The 13,144-nt window shown below is 38.2% G+C and overlaps 1 protein-coding gene across 4 annotated transcripts in view; it reads right to left on the reverse strand.

Annotated features, from left to right (window-relative positions):
* Positions 1 to 1,231: 1,231 nt before the first annotated feature.
* TRIQK (triple QxxK/R motif containing) overlaps positions 1,232 to 13,144 on the reverse strand; it is a 75,194-nt gene continuing 63,281 nt past the window's right edge. For 3 of the 4 annotated variants that reach the window (XM_090137803.1, XM_031590989.2, XM_090137804.1), the window contains one exon: positions 1,233 to 6,478. In XM_090137803.1, the coding sequence (XP_089993929.1) occupies positions 6,365 to 6,478 (114 nt within the window). In that variant the 3' untranslated portion in view covers positions 1,233 to 6,364. Of the gene's footprint in view, positions 6,479 to 13,144 lie in introns of all 4 variants that reach the window. The other variant, XM_090137802.1, reaches the window with a different exon arrangement.

Here is a 13,144-nt window from a genome sequence, read left to right on the forward strand (position 1 = left end):
TTATTCTGGCACCTCCCTGAGAAGATAATAAATAAAATTAAAAAGCCTCAACATCTCAGCTTCTATTTATTTGTGGTAAGAAACCAGGCACCAGTGATGGTAGGAGACTCACCCTGTAGGTTAAGCTCTGCTCTGTTCTCTTTTGTAGCCTGTCCAAAGCAATGCAGGCACGCAGTCCTACTCTAAACACCAACAGCTCCCCTCTGAGTGAGGTGATGCTTTAGGACTGCAGAATCAGCAAAAGGGCTCCCCTGCCACTTCCCTCCCCATCTGTCCTCTCTGCTGTTCGTGTCACAGGAGAAAGTGTCTCCAGAGAAACGAAGATATTGCCAATATCTGTAAGAACATTTACATTTAACTCAACAACACACACACAGAGCTATTCTAGCTTGGTATAATGTGACTTTTTTACTTGAAAGTAGCAACCATTAGCCAGACCTATGCTTTGTATAACTAACCCAAACCCAGTTTATTCCTTAATTACATAAATGAATCATTGATTTACAGAGAAGCTGCTTTTTTTTTTTTTTTTTTTTTCCCCAGACATCTTTATCATTTTGCCACATGAAAAATAAAAAATTTGAGAGAGCTCTGATTTGACATCAGAATTCGGCTTTCTTCCACACTCTTCTCCAGCAATGCGATGAGTTGTAAGGCGGCTGTCTGCTGTAAGAATTGGCCATTTTAATTCTGTTCCTTCCACTCTCATTACCAGGTGGAATGTGATCAGTTGATCACCATGTTCCATACTCACCTCCTGTAGCTCTGCTTTCTAAGTTCTTACAATTTCTTTGTGACATGGCAAGCACTCAGAGATCTACATGCTGCTCAGTTATTTCACAGTTCATCAAAGTGAAGCTCTTCATATCATTCTTCTATTACTGACCTGAACAAACTCCTTTTTGGGAGACTGAGATTTGAGAGAACTGAGGCTCTTCAGCCTGCAGAAAAGAAGGCTGCGAGGAGATCTGCTAGCGGCCTTTCAGTATCTGAAGGGGAGCTACAGGAAAGAAGGGGACAGACTCTTTAGCAGGGTTTATGGTGATAGAACAGGGGGAAATGGCTTCAAACTCAACGAGGGTAGATTTCAGTTAGATATAAGGAAGAAGTCTTTTATGGTGAAGGTGGTGAAACAATGGAACAGGTTGCCCAGTGATGTGGTTGATGCCCCATCAAGGCAAGGCTGAATAAGGCCTGGGCAACCTGATCTAGCTGTGGCGTCCCTGTTCATTGCAGGGGAGTTGGAACTAGATAGCCTTTAGAGGTCCATTCCAATCTAAGGATTCTATCATTCCATGATTTTGGGCAAGACATGAACTGTGCTGCAGGGCTGCCAGCTTTTATCTGCTTTTCAGTGATTAAGAACAAGACAAAGGGATCAACTATTGTTTGATTGGTCATGTATTTATTTGTGGCTTCAGCACTCAAAACCAGTGTAAATTATGTAAGTTAGAAAAAAATATAGCAATGCAAAAAGTAGTCACGCAAAATGAGGCTTCCGCTTGAACTTTTCTTCACAATCACCGGATAGTTGATTTGTCCCAATATTTATAGTTCATCGTTAAAACTGCCAAAACTGGCAGCCACCAGGATTGTTGTCTCAATTAAGGACAGTAAACAGATTGTCCTTTTTTTTTTTCCTAATGAAAAGAAAATCTAAAATGTAATACTTCACAGTTTTACATGTTTATTCATTTAAACGAGCTAAAAAATAGCGGTGTGACATCTGCTTGAGAGACACTGGTACCTAACATTTTGGCTGTCTCCCCACCTATTTGGTTGTGATTAAGGGAGGGGGAAAGAAAAGCAGAGGATTCTATAATTTAAATGCAACCATAAACTACAAAAAAACCTATTTTCTGTTCCTGGAAAAGTGTAGAAATGTATCTACAAAAGTTTGTAACACAGCAGAGGATGATGAGGAAAAGTGATGCAAAATGTTGGCATAGGCCCTTTCAGGGAAAAATACTTTAAGTATATAATCACAGAGCATCTTTGCCAGTTTATTCATCTCATGGATTAATTTCCCAAAGCGTGGGCATAATCCACTACAAAATCTTTTAAGAAGCAGTTCCAACATCACATTTCTGCTATCTTATTGATGTGCAATAGTGTTATTTTCTTAGTCATAAACATCACTAATTATTATGCTACTGTAATGTGATCAAGACCTGTAATAACCTGTTGGCACCCTAACTTGCATAGTCTGCATTTCAAGTTCAGTACTTTACAGAGAATTGTCCCAAATGCATTTGACCATCACCAGTTGGCTCAGTCATGCCTTTTATAGGCACAACTCCGTATCAAAGCAAAATGAATCATCAGTCTACTGGGAGCTGCTAGCAATATTTTCATCCCTGAATGGACAGCATTCACAACTTGGCCTTAAGTCAGCAGATAAACCTCTTCCCACGTAGCAATTTTCATGGAAATGGGATGGGTAGTTTTGTAGGACTTTCACTGTGCCTTCATTTGATTGGGTTTAAAAGCTGTTTTCCAACACTTGAACTTGTTAGTTCAACCATTCCAGACTACACCTAAATGAACACCTGAGTTTGTTCATGCTGTGTATCACTGCAGTTACGTATGTACATGTTGTCCCTGCTGCAGCTGGTCTGATGAATGGAAGGAGCTATGACAGATCCCAGATCATACGACATCTGTATGATACACAGCAGTGAACTTTAAATACAGTGCTATTCAACAACAGTTTAAATATAACTCTAGGGTCCATTAGGGAAATGCTTAACATGCTTCCTAAACTTCCAGTAAAATGTATTTATGGATTCTAGGAAATAGGAGTTAAAGCCTTTCCTTGGCAATTTTCACCAGTGGCACAAGTAAAATTAGTTTGAGGTTTCTGTCCTGAGAATGTCTGTGTCCTGGTTCTGCTTCTGTAGGATCAAAGGGAAAAGCAAAACTGCTGAGGAAATATTTACTGAGCAAAATCACTGCTTGAACACTGTAGTGCCTTCCTAGCTAGAGCCATTTCCAGATGGGACATCCACTCCTGTCCACTGCACGAGAGCCCTGCACAGGCATCTCCTGCACAGCCTCTGCCTCAAAGAAACTCCATGTACTCCACAAGCAGCCTGAATTCCACTCTGTCCCCTGAGGTGAATTTCCTTGAAAAAAACTACCCAGTCACACCAGAGCTCCTGTGTAAATGATTTCATCAGCAATCTGTCTATGAAACAACAGTATTTTTATAATAAAATCAATCCATCTGAAGTTGATGGTAGGTACACAGAACAACTTCATCTGCAGAAAAAGATCTGCTATATTGGTATTGGGTAGGATGCCAAGGAAAGCTCTCTTTTACTGTCTTTTAAGTATTCATAGGCGACACTTAGTTTTAATATGAGCTCAGGGGTTAGAAATGGTTAGAATAATCCAAATATTCTAAAACTGGTGAGTATCACTGCTCAGATTGGAACACTGTGCCACCTAGATTGCCTTAATGTCTTTGATAATTTATATATAATTCAGTGTGACACATCCAACATTAACAAGAGCACAAAGAGAGTAAAAATCCATTTATTATTAAAACAAGCACTAAGCAACTCATACAAAGATAGATGGCCCCAAAAAAATGAGGAGGCATATTTCAATCTGAGATATAAGCAAAGTAAAATAAACCATATATTTGCAAGACATACCGACAGGAATGGACACAACAGTGCTCTAGAAAACAGAAGTAACTTCAGGCTGGATTATAATCCCCTTGGAGTAAATCAGATCCTGAACTTAGGATACTCATGAATGAGAAAGCTCACAATCTAACCTCAATTCTAATAGTGTTGTGTCTGTGCCTTTTAGAACACTAAGGATGAAGAATTTGATGAGAGGTAGGTTTTAGCTTTAAAAAAATATTGACATGGTCCCATCAGAAATTATTGTACTGATAAGAGAATCATTGTATTTGCTGTAATATTTACCAGGTATTTCTATGTACACTGAGCAGAAATTTATCCAATTTATCTAAGCAACAGAAAAATTTCTCATTATATTTATCTTTCATGTAAATGAAAAGGTCTAACTGAAATGAAGCCAACAGACAAGCTGCAAACTATGGCACTTGCGGGCAGTGTGGATTGATACGCCACAAATCAGGAAAGCTGCTTCAGTCACACACATACGCACACTGGATTCTGTCTATGAGTCATAATTATGGGAAATTAGATCTTCTAAGAACAGCATGTTCATAAATTTGACAGTAGGAATAGCATGCTTTTAAATATGACTGATTCAGAAAGCAAGTTACAAGACAACCTGTGTGATGGTGATAACCACACATCATTCTCAGAACACGTATCACCCAGGGAGCTACACACAAACATTAACATAGCAATCCTTCCAGTATTTTATGGAGCAGGAAAATTGCTCATGCAAAGTAAAAGGAGAGGTCTGTAGCTTCTGTGACATGTGGTGTGCCACTGGTGAAACAAACAGCATGTCACATCCAAGAAGACAGTTTGTGATGAGCTTTTCTCTCTACTGAAAAGCAGGCCATGTGTCAGAAAATGCTTCACCATAAATGCAACATGTCGGTAAGGTTTGGTCATCTATAGGAGCATTAGCAGACTATCAGGCACATGAATATCTATAACAGTCACAATTAGAAAATGAGAAATATTTGCATGCATGTATTTTTCTTTCATATTCTTCTTGGAAGATGGTGTACTCTGTATTTCTAGAGGAGTTGTTTTGCACTGCATAAAGTGAATGAGGAGTATGACAGAGAAGACTCATAGCATATATGGTCATAGTTACTATATGGTTTAAGAACTAACTGTATTGAGCTAAGTTCCTTAAGTGATAATGGGACCGTGTCAATTTAAAATAAATATATTTTCCGTTATAGTAGTTGCTAGATTTTGGTATGCCCTTGTCACCAGAATCACTATATGGAATCTCAGTGAAGCATTTCCAGAACAAGTAAGTAAATGCCACAGTTGCAACTAAAACTGAAATGGGTACCTAAGATTAAGACAAGCCGGTTTGCTAATAAAACTTCAAAATTATGGCAACTCTCTGCCTAACTCCCTTACACATTCGGCAGCAATGGGTTCATGCTTTTCTTGGTTTCAAAAATAAAAGAAACTAGAGAAAAACTGACCACATTTTTGAAGGATCAAAAGAAATCCTTTACAACCATAAGCTCAGTAATGTGCCAAAGCTGCAGCAGAACAGGGTAAAGCCAGAATTTTACAGCTTCCTGCAGCTGCTTTGACATACTGACTTCCTCAAGTTGCTTGTGGTTATCAAAGGCATCAGAAATGATATCCACACTGCATATTCCAAAAGGTACTTTGCAAGAACTGAAGGATGACATGGAGCCAAGATTTTCCCACTTACAAGAAGTATACATGAAAGGATTCTTAATACTCACAATTTCATACATTAGTTTGATGATAAAATGATTTTATAACTGGAAATATATATATTTTTTACAATACCCTCCTAACAGGTAGAACAAGTTGATATCACAACCAGCAGGAAGATTATAATTAAAATACAACTTTGACTTTATATTGATAATAGAGCAATACACTAATTAAACCCAACATCGATTGAACTTTCTATTTACACTAGTTCAGACAGCACAGGAGGCAAAGAACTGTGTTTCAGAGGCATATGTGAATGTTAGAGCTTCTGTCATCCAGGTGCCATTTCTGACAGAACACATGTGTGCTGAACAGTTGGCAAAAGAATGAAAAAGATTACTGTAGATATATGGGCACACAGAATCTGGGATGACATAAAATTAAGTCCATATAGGAGGTGACAGACTGCTTCTAAAAAGATAATTTTTTCCTACAATTTCTTCCATCTTTGGGAGTACATTTGTGCATACACATTTAAAAGAAAGATAAAAAGGGAGAGAAAGAAAGAGGGGGGTTTGATATACTTTAATACAAATCAATAAAAGATTTTTTTTTTTGTATGATATTTCCGCTTTCTTTTGGGAAAAGAAAAACAACCTAATTCAGCTATTAGGAAGCTTTGATTCCTAAATTTAGTCAAGGCAGATTCTTCTCCTGTGAAGTCAGCATCAATACCCAAGATAATAATAGCACCTGTCTTTTGACATCAAAGTTCTCTGCCTGAGAAAATATAATGTAAACAATAAACTTCCCGTATTGTGCTGCAGCTCCTGGTTTTGGTGTTAACCAAATATGCTTGCAGGGCATGAGTGTTCTTCCTTTCTGGAGATCTGGAATGTAGAAGTAACGTACTGCAAAACTTATGAATTTGGACTGCAAGAAATGGCATTGTTTACTGTCTCCCAGTGAGGGACTGTGTGTTCCTACGTAGTCTTGTTCAAGCTGAAGAAATCTTGATGATAGATTCATTGCATCTGCTAGTTTTCATCTGGATCCAGATCAAGGTCAACTTCATTGGAAATGTTAAGATAAAAGAAAGCATAAAAAGCCAAGAGAAGTACCAATATAGCTGCAAGGACAAGGGCAACTTCCTGTAGAAGTAAGAGAAAAAAATGAAGACAGAAACTGTTAGAAACAGTATTATAATTAAAAAAAAAAAACAAGTTTATACGTTATTTCCTTTCTACACTGCATAGCAAAGTAACATCAGACTTTGTATAATGATTTCTTCTTGATTACCATTTCAGAGTGTTATAAAATCCATTTTACTTAGTAAACATTTCTGCAAGTTTGATACACTGCCAGAAACATTTGGCCTAAAGATCTTTGGTCTGACCTAGAAATGGGAGTTTTATGTCCTTTTATTATTCCATCCCTTCCTTTTTAAAAGAAAACATGGAACTCATGAACCACAGTTTTGAACACAAATTTAAGTTATGAATTTACACTGTGAATTTTGATGTTTTCTAGCAATATGTTACTGCTTTTTGCCAACAAATTTGTAATTTTTTAATGAAGCAAACACAGTATGTTGGAAGTCAATGAAAATTGCTACCTCTACCTCCCAACCTCCTGGCATGCATCACAATATGGATCTACAAAATTCTTCAGAATTGGATGAAACTTTTCTTCCTTCCCCTCTGCAATAAGGCAAAAAGCACAACAATTTGCACTTGCATTTGCCTCTCTTCCCATAAAATATTACAACTTGCTGCATCTTCCTTAATTAATATAAAAACATCTTCCAAAGTATACATGATTTATAGCAGCTTTCAGAATCAGAGAAATGTTTTTGTACAAAACATCATACTCATTATGTGAATGCCTACCATCATATTCTAACTTAAGGCTGGACTCAGTTAAAACTTCAGCTTTACATCTCAGATACAACAAATCAGAGTGTGAACATCCTCTTTTTAACACTATTTCCAATCTCACAGTGTTTCACATTTTTAAGTTTTTATTTTCCAGTAAAGCACCACACACTCCTTATAGTGTTGACTGTCATTTTGTTAGACAATAAAAGCAGAAATATAAATTTGGGAAAAAACTTTATGTTCCTTCAGGTGAGTTTGCCCACCTCCACAAACTATCCTCCTTCTTCAAAAAGAAGTAATAATCTTCCCTCAAAGTCTCAGCTTCATGCTAACCTACAAATAGTCTGCATAAGAACAACACACCCATATACTTAAAAGGAGAGGAGTAAAACAGTTCAATGTGTTTATAGCAAGTAACCTGAACTGGTACAGAAAATGGTGTGTCAACCTTACTCTTCAAGTGGGACTGAAAGGAGACAGCTGTAGTTCATCTACACTATCAAACAACCTTTTCAGTCACAGGAGAGCATCCGACCCTGTTCAGTGTAAGATTCCTTGTGTCCCAAACAAGATGTCAAAAAGAAGTCACACAAATACTCTCTAAAAATGCCTTAGACTATGAATGGAGCATAGATGATGGGTCTATACACAGGTCACGTGTAGAGATCTATACTACAGGATGGACCCCTTCAGGATCTCCCAGTTTGCGGTTGCTTTGTGACTGACTTTGCACATCTCCTGCCATGAAGGAGTTAAAAGTGTGTTAGTTTCACTTTTTAAAGTCTAGCCCATTATCTGGCATTCTTCTAGAGAACAGCATTTCATTTGCATTTACATAAATGCATTATATAGTTTATCAGAATGTTGGATCAATAATTCAACATATGCCATCTAATAAACTTTGAAATACTACTGCCTTGGTGTATGCTCTATGGGAATCTTTGCTCTATAGAAACTTTTGCTTTACATTTTATGTGGATGATTAATTGATGTGCACTTGGAATTTATTTTACATAAGAATTGTTCCTGTAAATTGGCTGAGGCTGTTTGCTGAAGATTTCAACAACATTTTCCTCTCAGAGTTATATCATCCTCTGAGCTTTCCTTTCCTGTTTTCAAATGATTTGATTAAAGAAAATGCATCTAATTCACTAAAATATTAAAGAAAGTGATTTTGCTTTGTTGCAGTTGCAACACGTCAGTATCTCACAAAAGGGCACGGCAGCATCAGACAGGTTTCATTTATTTCCTTGTATCCACAGCTGTGCTCCCAGACCCATCTGGTCACACAGCTACTAATCTTAAGAGGATGTAATAAACAAGTGACATACAACTGCAAGCTCCATCTGCTCACCAGAGTGGACAACAAAACCGTGCAATGCAGGCACCGTTCACACTTGACACTGAGAGCAAATTCATTCTGGTATTAAAAAGTTTTTCCCTCCTTTGGATGCCACACTTGCTGTCCTTTCTGCTTTACATTAAGTCCTTTGCCTCTCTCCCTTCTGTCCTCTTTCCCCTATGAAATTCTGCAGTAGCAGCAGCAAAATTCTGGGAACGTCTGCACTAAAGATTTGTATTCTGGGAAATGGAACAGGGACAATTTTGATTTTATTCTCAGTATCTCTTTGATGAGAGCAGCTCTTTAATTCCTCTCTGCCTAAGTTTTGCAGTGGATAATGCAAGCAAACATTACTTTCCTCACACAGGCATTAGGAAGGAGGTGCCTGGATCAGTATTTACTAACCCTGGGAACGACAGGCCTTATTGAAATTCCCAGTCTGTGAACTGTGCAAGCACCTTAATTCTGAGTTACTGAAGAAGGCTGAGAAACAAAAATCTACAATAAATAGTCCAACAAAGGATGCCTCGCTCTCAGACAGGGATATACAGTCTCTAAAGAATTGTATCCAGTTTACGAACTTTTAGAAACATAAATTTTGCAATGTAAGTAGCAAATGAGATGCTACACCACTGCACTGTATTTGCGACAACAGTACATATTGTCATTCTAATTTGTTTTATACTTATCAGGCTTTGCTATTTGTATTTTAAGCCATGCATAGAAATGAAATGTTAAAATACTCCCCGCTCAGCATATATAGTTCCCATTCTCTTGCACGTTATGGATCATCCCTATCACCGCTCTGCAAAATCCATTTACTCAGAGGATTTCAACATGAATAATTAACCAATACAGAAAAAAGTCCAATAGAAATAAACTTAAAATGATCACAGGGCTTTTTCTCCCTCTTTTTTTTTTCTCTCATAAGAATGTTAGGCAATAACATCCCTGCTCTCAAACTCCAAAATACGGTCAGACACCTGTAAAAGGAACACAATTTTCTACTACATTTTCTAATACTTTGAATATTTTCTGAGAACTCTACTGATTTCAGCTTAGGTAACTTCGTCAGAAACTTTTTCCATACAGGAAACACATGCCATTATGGGATACCATAGATTTAATTCTCCTATCATTTCTTGTCAGTTTTATGTCTCTAATGCCAAAATGCTCAGATAACATCCTCAGATTTGTTTTGATAGAATAAGTTACAGAATTGGGATCTAAATGAGATTAAAGAGGGTATGAAAAAAATGAAGGACCAGATGAGGAAAAAAATATTGGCTATGGCAGTGCAAATCTGGACACTGTGTATGACAGTATCATACACCACAAGTAAAGAGTAGTGCCACACTCAGGAAATTTTGGATTTTTTACATCTTAACTTACATTTCCTTGTCCTCCAAAGAGAAGTGTACCTTTTTTAATTGACACCATCTTAAAACAAGGTGAAAGATTACCACAGATTTCTGTCTCTGAAATGTTTAACTATCCCAAGTAATTTCTGAAAAGGGATAAGAAGAAAAGCATTCGGACCAAGGATACTTATACAGAAGTAAAAAGATGGTACACGGACTTGAAAATAAATCTTGTTATACCACATATTATTTCTAAGTGAAAGGATTTATTTGGGCATTCACTGTAATTATTTTTTACAAGATTAAAAGTAATAACTAACAATGATTGTTGACATCGATGATGTGGCAGCTTCAGAATCATAGAATGGCCTGGGTTGAAAAGAACCACAATGATCATCTAATTTCAGCCTCCCTGCTATGTGCAGGGTCGCCAACCACCAGACCATGCTGCCCAGAAAACCCAGGACCTACATCCTTAATGCAGGACATTCTACATCTAATACAAGGTAGCAAAAATTAACTTTTATCAGTAATTTTGATCATTAAAATTTTCAGATGGCACAACGATCATTATGGCCTCAAATAGTGAAGACAAGGTACTATTACAAAAAAGTCACCTAAAACATCTGGTTACGTGATCACAAAGCACCAGGATTTTAACACAGCTAAACACAAGGCAATAGATAAAGTTATCGAAGATGTAGGCAGTACATATAGAGTGAAGGATTCCGCCTTGAAAACCTCTGACTCTAAAACGGTCTTATAATTTAAGGGATAACTACTCCTTCAGTGTGATCTCTAGATGTGGAAAGGGATTTCCAGTAGGGAGATGACTGGTATTTATTTTATTATAGAGAAGAATGAGAGGTAGCTTGGTTACAACATATAACTATATATTCCATATACCTGTATTTAAGTAAGATGCTTCACAGTGTGAGGCCTTTCTACCTTGTTTATAAGAACTCCTCAAGGTCCAGCTGAGGTTAGATAAGCTCGGTCTTGAAATAAAATACTGTTTCCTAGGAACACGAATGATTGAACATTTGAGTTGTCTCTTTGGGAGAATACTGGACTTCCATGGCTGTACATCTTTTATAATATTTCTCAACAAAATAAAATAGCATGAAATATATATTCTTTAGCTATTGGGAAGAATACTTCAACTTGGATGTGTGCTAAAGGAAATCCCTGCTGCTAGTCTTGGGAGCTGCCTGCTTTCCACCTTCAGGGTCATGGGATGACTGGGATTGCTGACATGGTCAGTGCCTTATTTGCAGCTTCTGGAGTACTAGACTGTTCAAAATAATGATAGTTCATGCTCTTGTGCTTCAGACTTTTCTATACAGGATCAAGCAGTTTCCTTCTCTTCCAAGAAATTTAGACCTGACGAAGAGGATCCAGAGGAGGGCAACGAAGATGATCAGGGGGCTGGAGCACCTCAGTATTAAAAAGGGGATCATAAAAATGAGAGGAATCAACTTTTTACAGGCATAGACAGTGATAGGACAAGAGGGGATGGTTTTAAACTCAAGGAGGGAAGGTTTAGATTGGATGTCAGGGGGAAGTTCTTTACAGAAAGTGGTGAGGTGCTGGAACAGGCTGCCCAGACAGGCTGTGGATGAATTGAATCGGGCCCTGAGCAGCCTGGTCTAGTACCAGATTGGAGGTTGGTGGCCCTGCATGGCAGGGGGATTCGAACTCGATCCTTGGGGTCTCTTTCAATCCAAGCCATTCTGTGATTCTATGACTTCCCTTTAATTGTACTGATTTCATTCCTGAGACATGAAGTTTTGCTGGTTTTCCTTTCAGTTACCCTTTGAAGTGTTAGAGATTGATCATAACTGAGGCCAAAGCCTGAGAAAGACAGACCGCTGCTCCGAGACAGTACAGAAAATCCTCCTAAGCTTCAGCCTGGTGCATCTTGTTCAAAGTTGAATGCCACCATGATTACTGTGCTTAAGTGTACAGGTCAGGCCAGGGTCAGATGGGAGCAATCTGATTTTGCTTTTCACTTTGTGCATTTTTCCTCTCTGTCCCTTCCATTTCAAGGTCAGGAATCAAAGTCTGACTGCTGGGATCACTGGGAATATCACGCTTTGTTCACTGGTGGCACATTAAGCTGCCCTGCTCCTTATGTGAGGCACATAAACCAGTGTGGAGACACAGTATTTTGGCCATATAAAAGTGCTTGGATTTCCTTGAAGGTATCTGAATGAAATTTTATGATCTGTAGCACATAGAAGCCAGATCAAATGATCTAATAGTCCCTCGTGCCCTTAATTTCTGCAAAGTTATGAAACTGTATTCCCAACATATCTTGGCAAATGTAGTCCACTAACTTAGCAGATTATGAACAGCGTGAAATCAGAGAACACCCTTTGCCAAAATACACTAGGAATGTTTTGTTATCTGTTCATACATAACTTGTTCCAGATGAGATAAACTCTTAATAGTGAGCTAGCTAGATAAACAATAGATTAAGCAGATATGCAAAAGAATGACAGACAGTAAGCTCACACTTTGCTAGGAAGCATTTTTTCCTTAGCGCAATCAATGTACTGTATTGCTAATAATTCTCTATGGAGTGCTATTCTGCAGTTGATTATGTCTTTGCAAGTGGGTGTAAAACACTACTGTTCAGATTTGTGTCTGCCTTTCACCAAGAGAGAAAACTTCATCACTTATCCCATGGACCACTGATTCATTTTTGCAGCCTGTGAAAACAATCTTCCCTCAAGAATTCCCATTACCAGTGGCTTCTGCCTACAAAACCCCAGCTTTTTAGGGCTGAACTTGCACATTCCTCAAACTATTTTCTCCTCACCACCCTTCTGCTGGCATCTCTTCCTTCACTCGCAAAAAGCAGAGTTAGAATTGACAATGTAGAGCCCTTGCTGCATCGCCTGGGCAGCATGACCAGGTGGGCTTCCACCAGCAGGAGCTGAAAGACAACAAAACACCCACAAAGAGAAGGCCTGGAGGCTTATTTTTTGGTACTGCTACAAAGAATTTTGCCGTATGCTAACACCAGGAGACATCCAGCATACTGCTTTCCCTCCGACTTGTTTCTTGAGATGGGGTCCTGCTTTTCCAAGAGACACCATATATTTGGAACCATCTGCAATTAGTGTCATACGTACAAACAGAGCCTGTACAATAGCTCAGTTACAACACCCAATTTTTAAACATGTTTAAAGAACAAATATTATACACCGAATGCTAGTGTGGTCACCTTGC

This window comes from Phasianus colchicus, chromosome 3 (assembly GCF_987193195.1).
Source record: "Phasianus colchicus chromosome 3, bPhaCol1.hap1.1, whole genome shotgun sequence".
NCBI classification, from domain to species: domain Eukaryota; kingdom Metazoa; phylum Chordata; class Aves; order Galliformes; family Phasianidae; genus Phasianus; species Phasianus colchicus.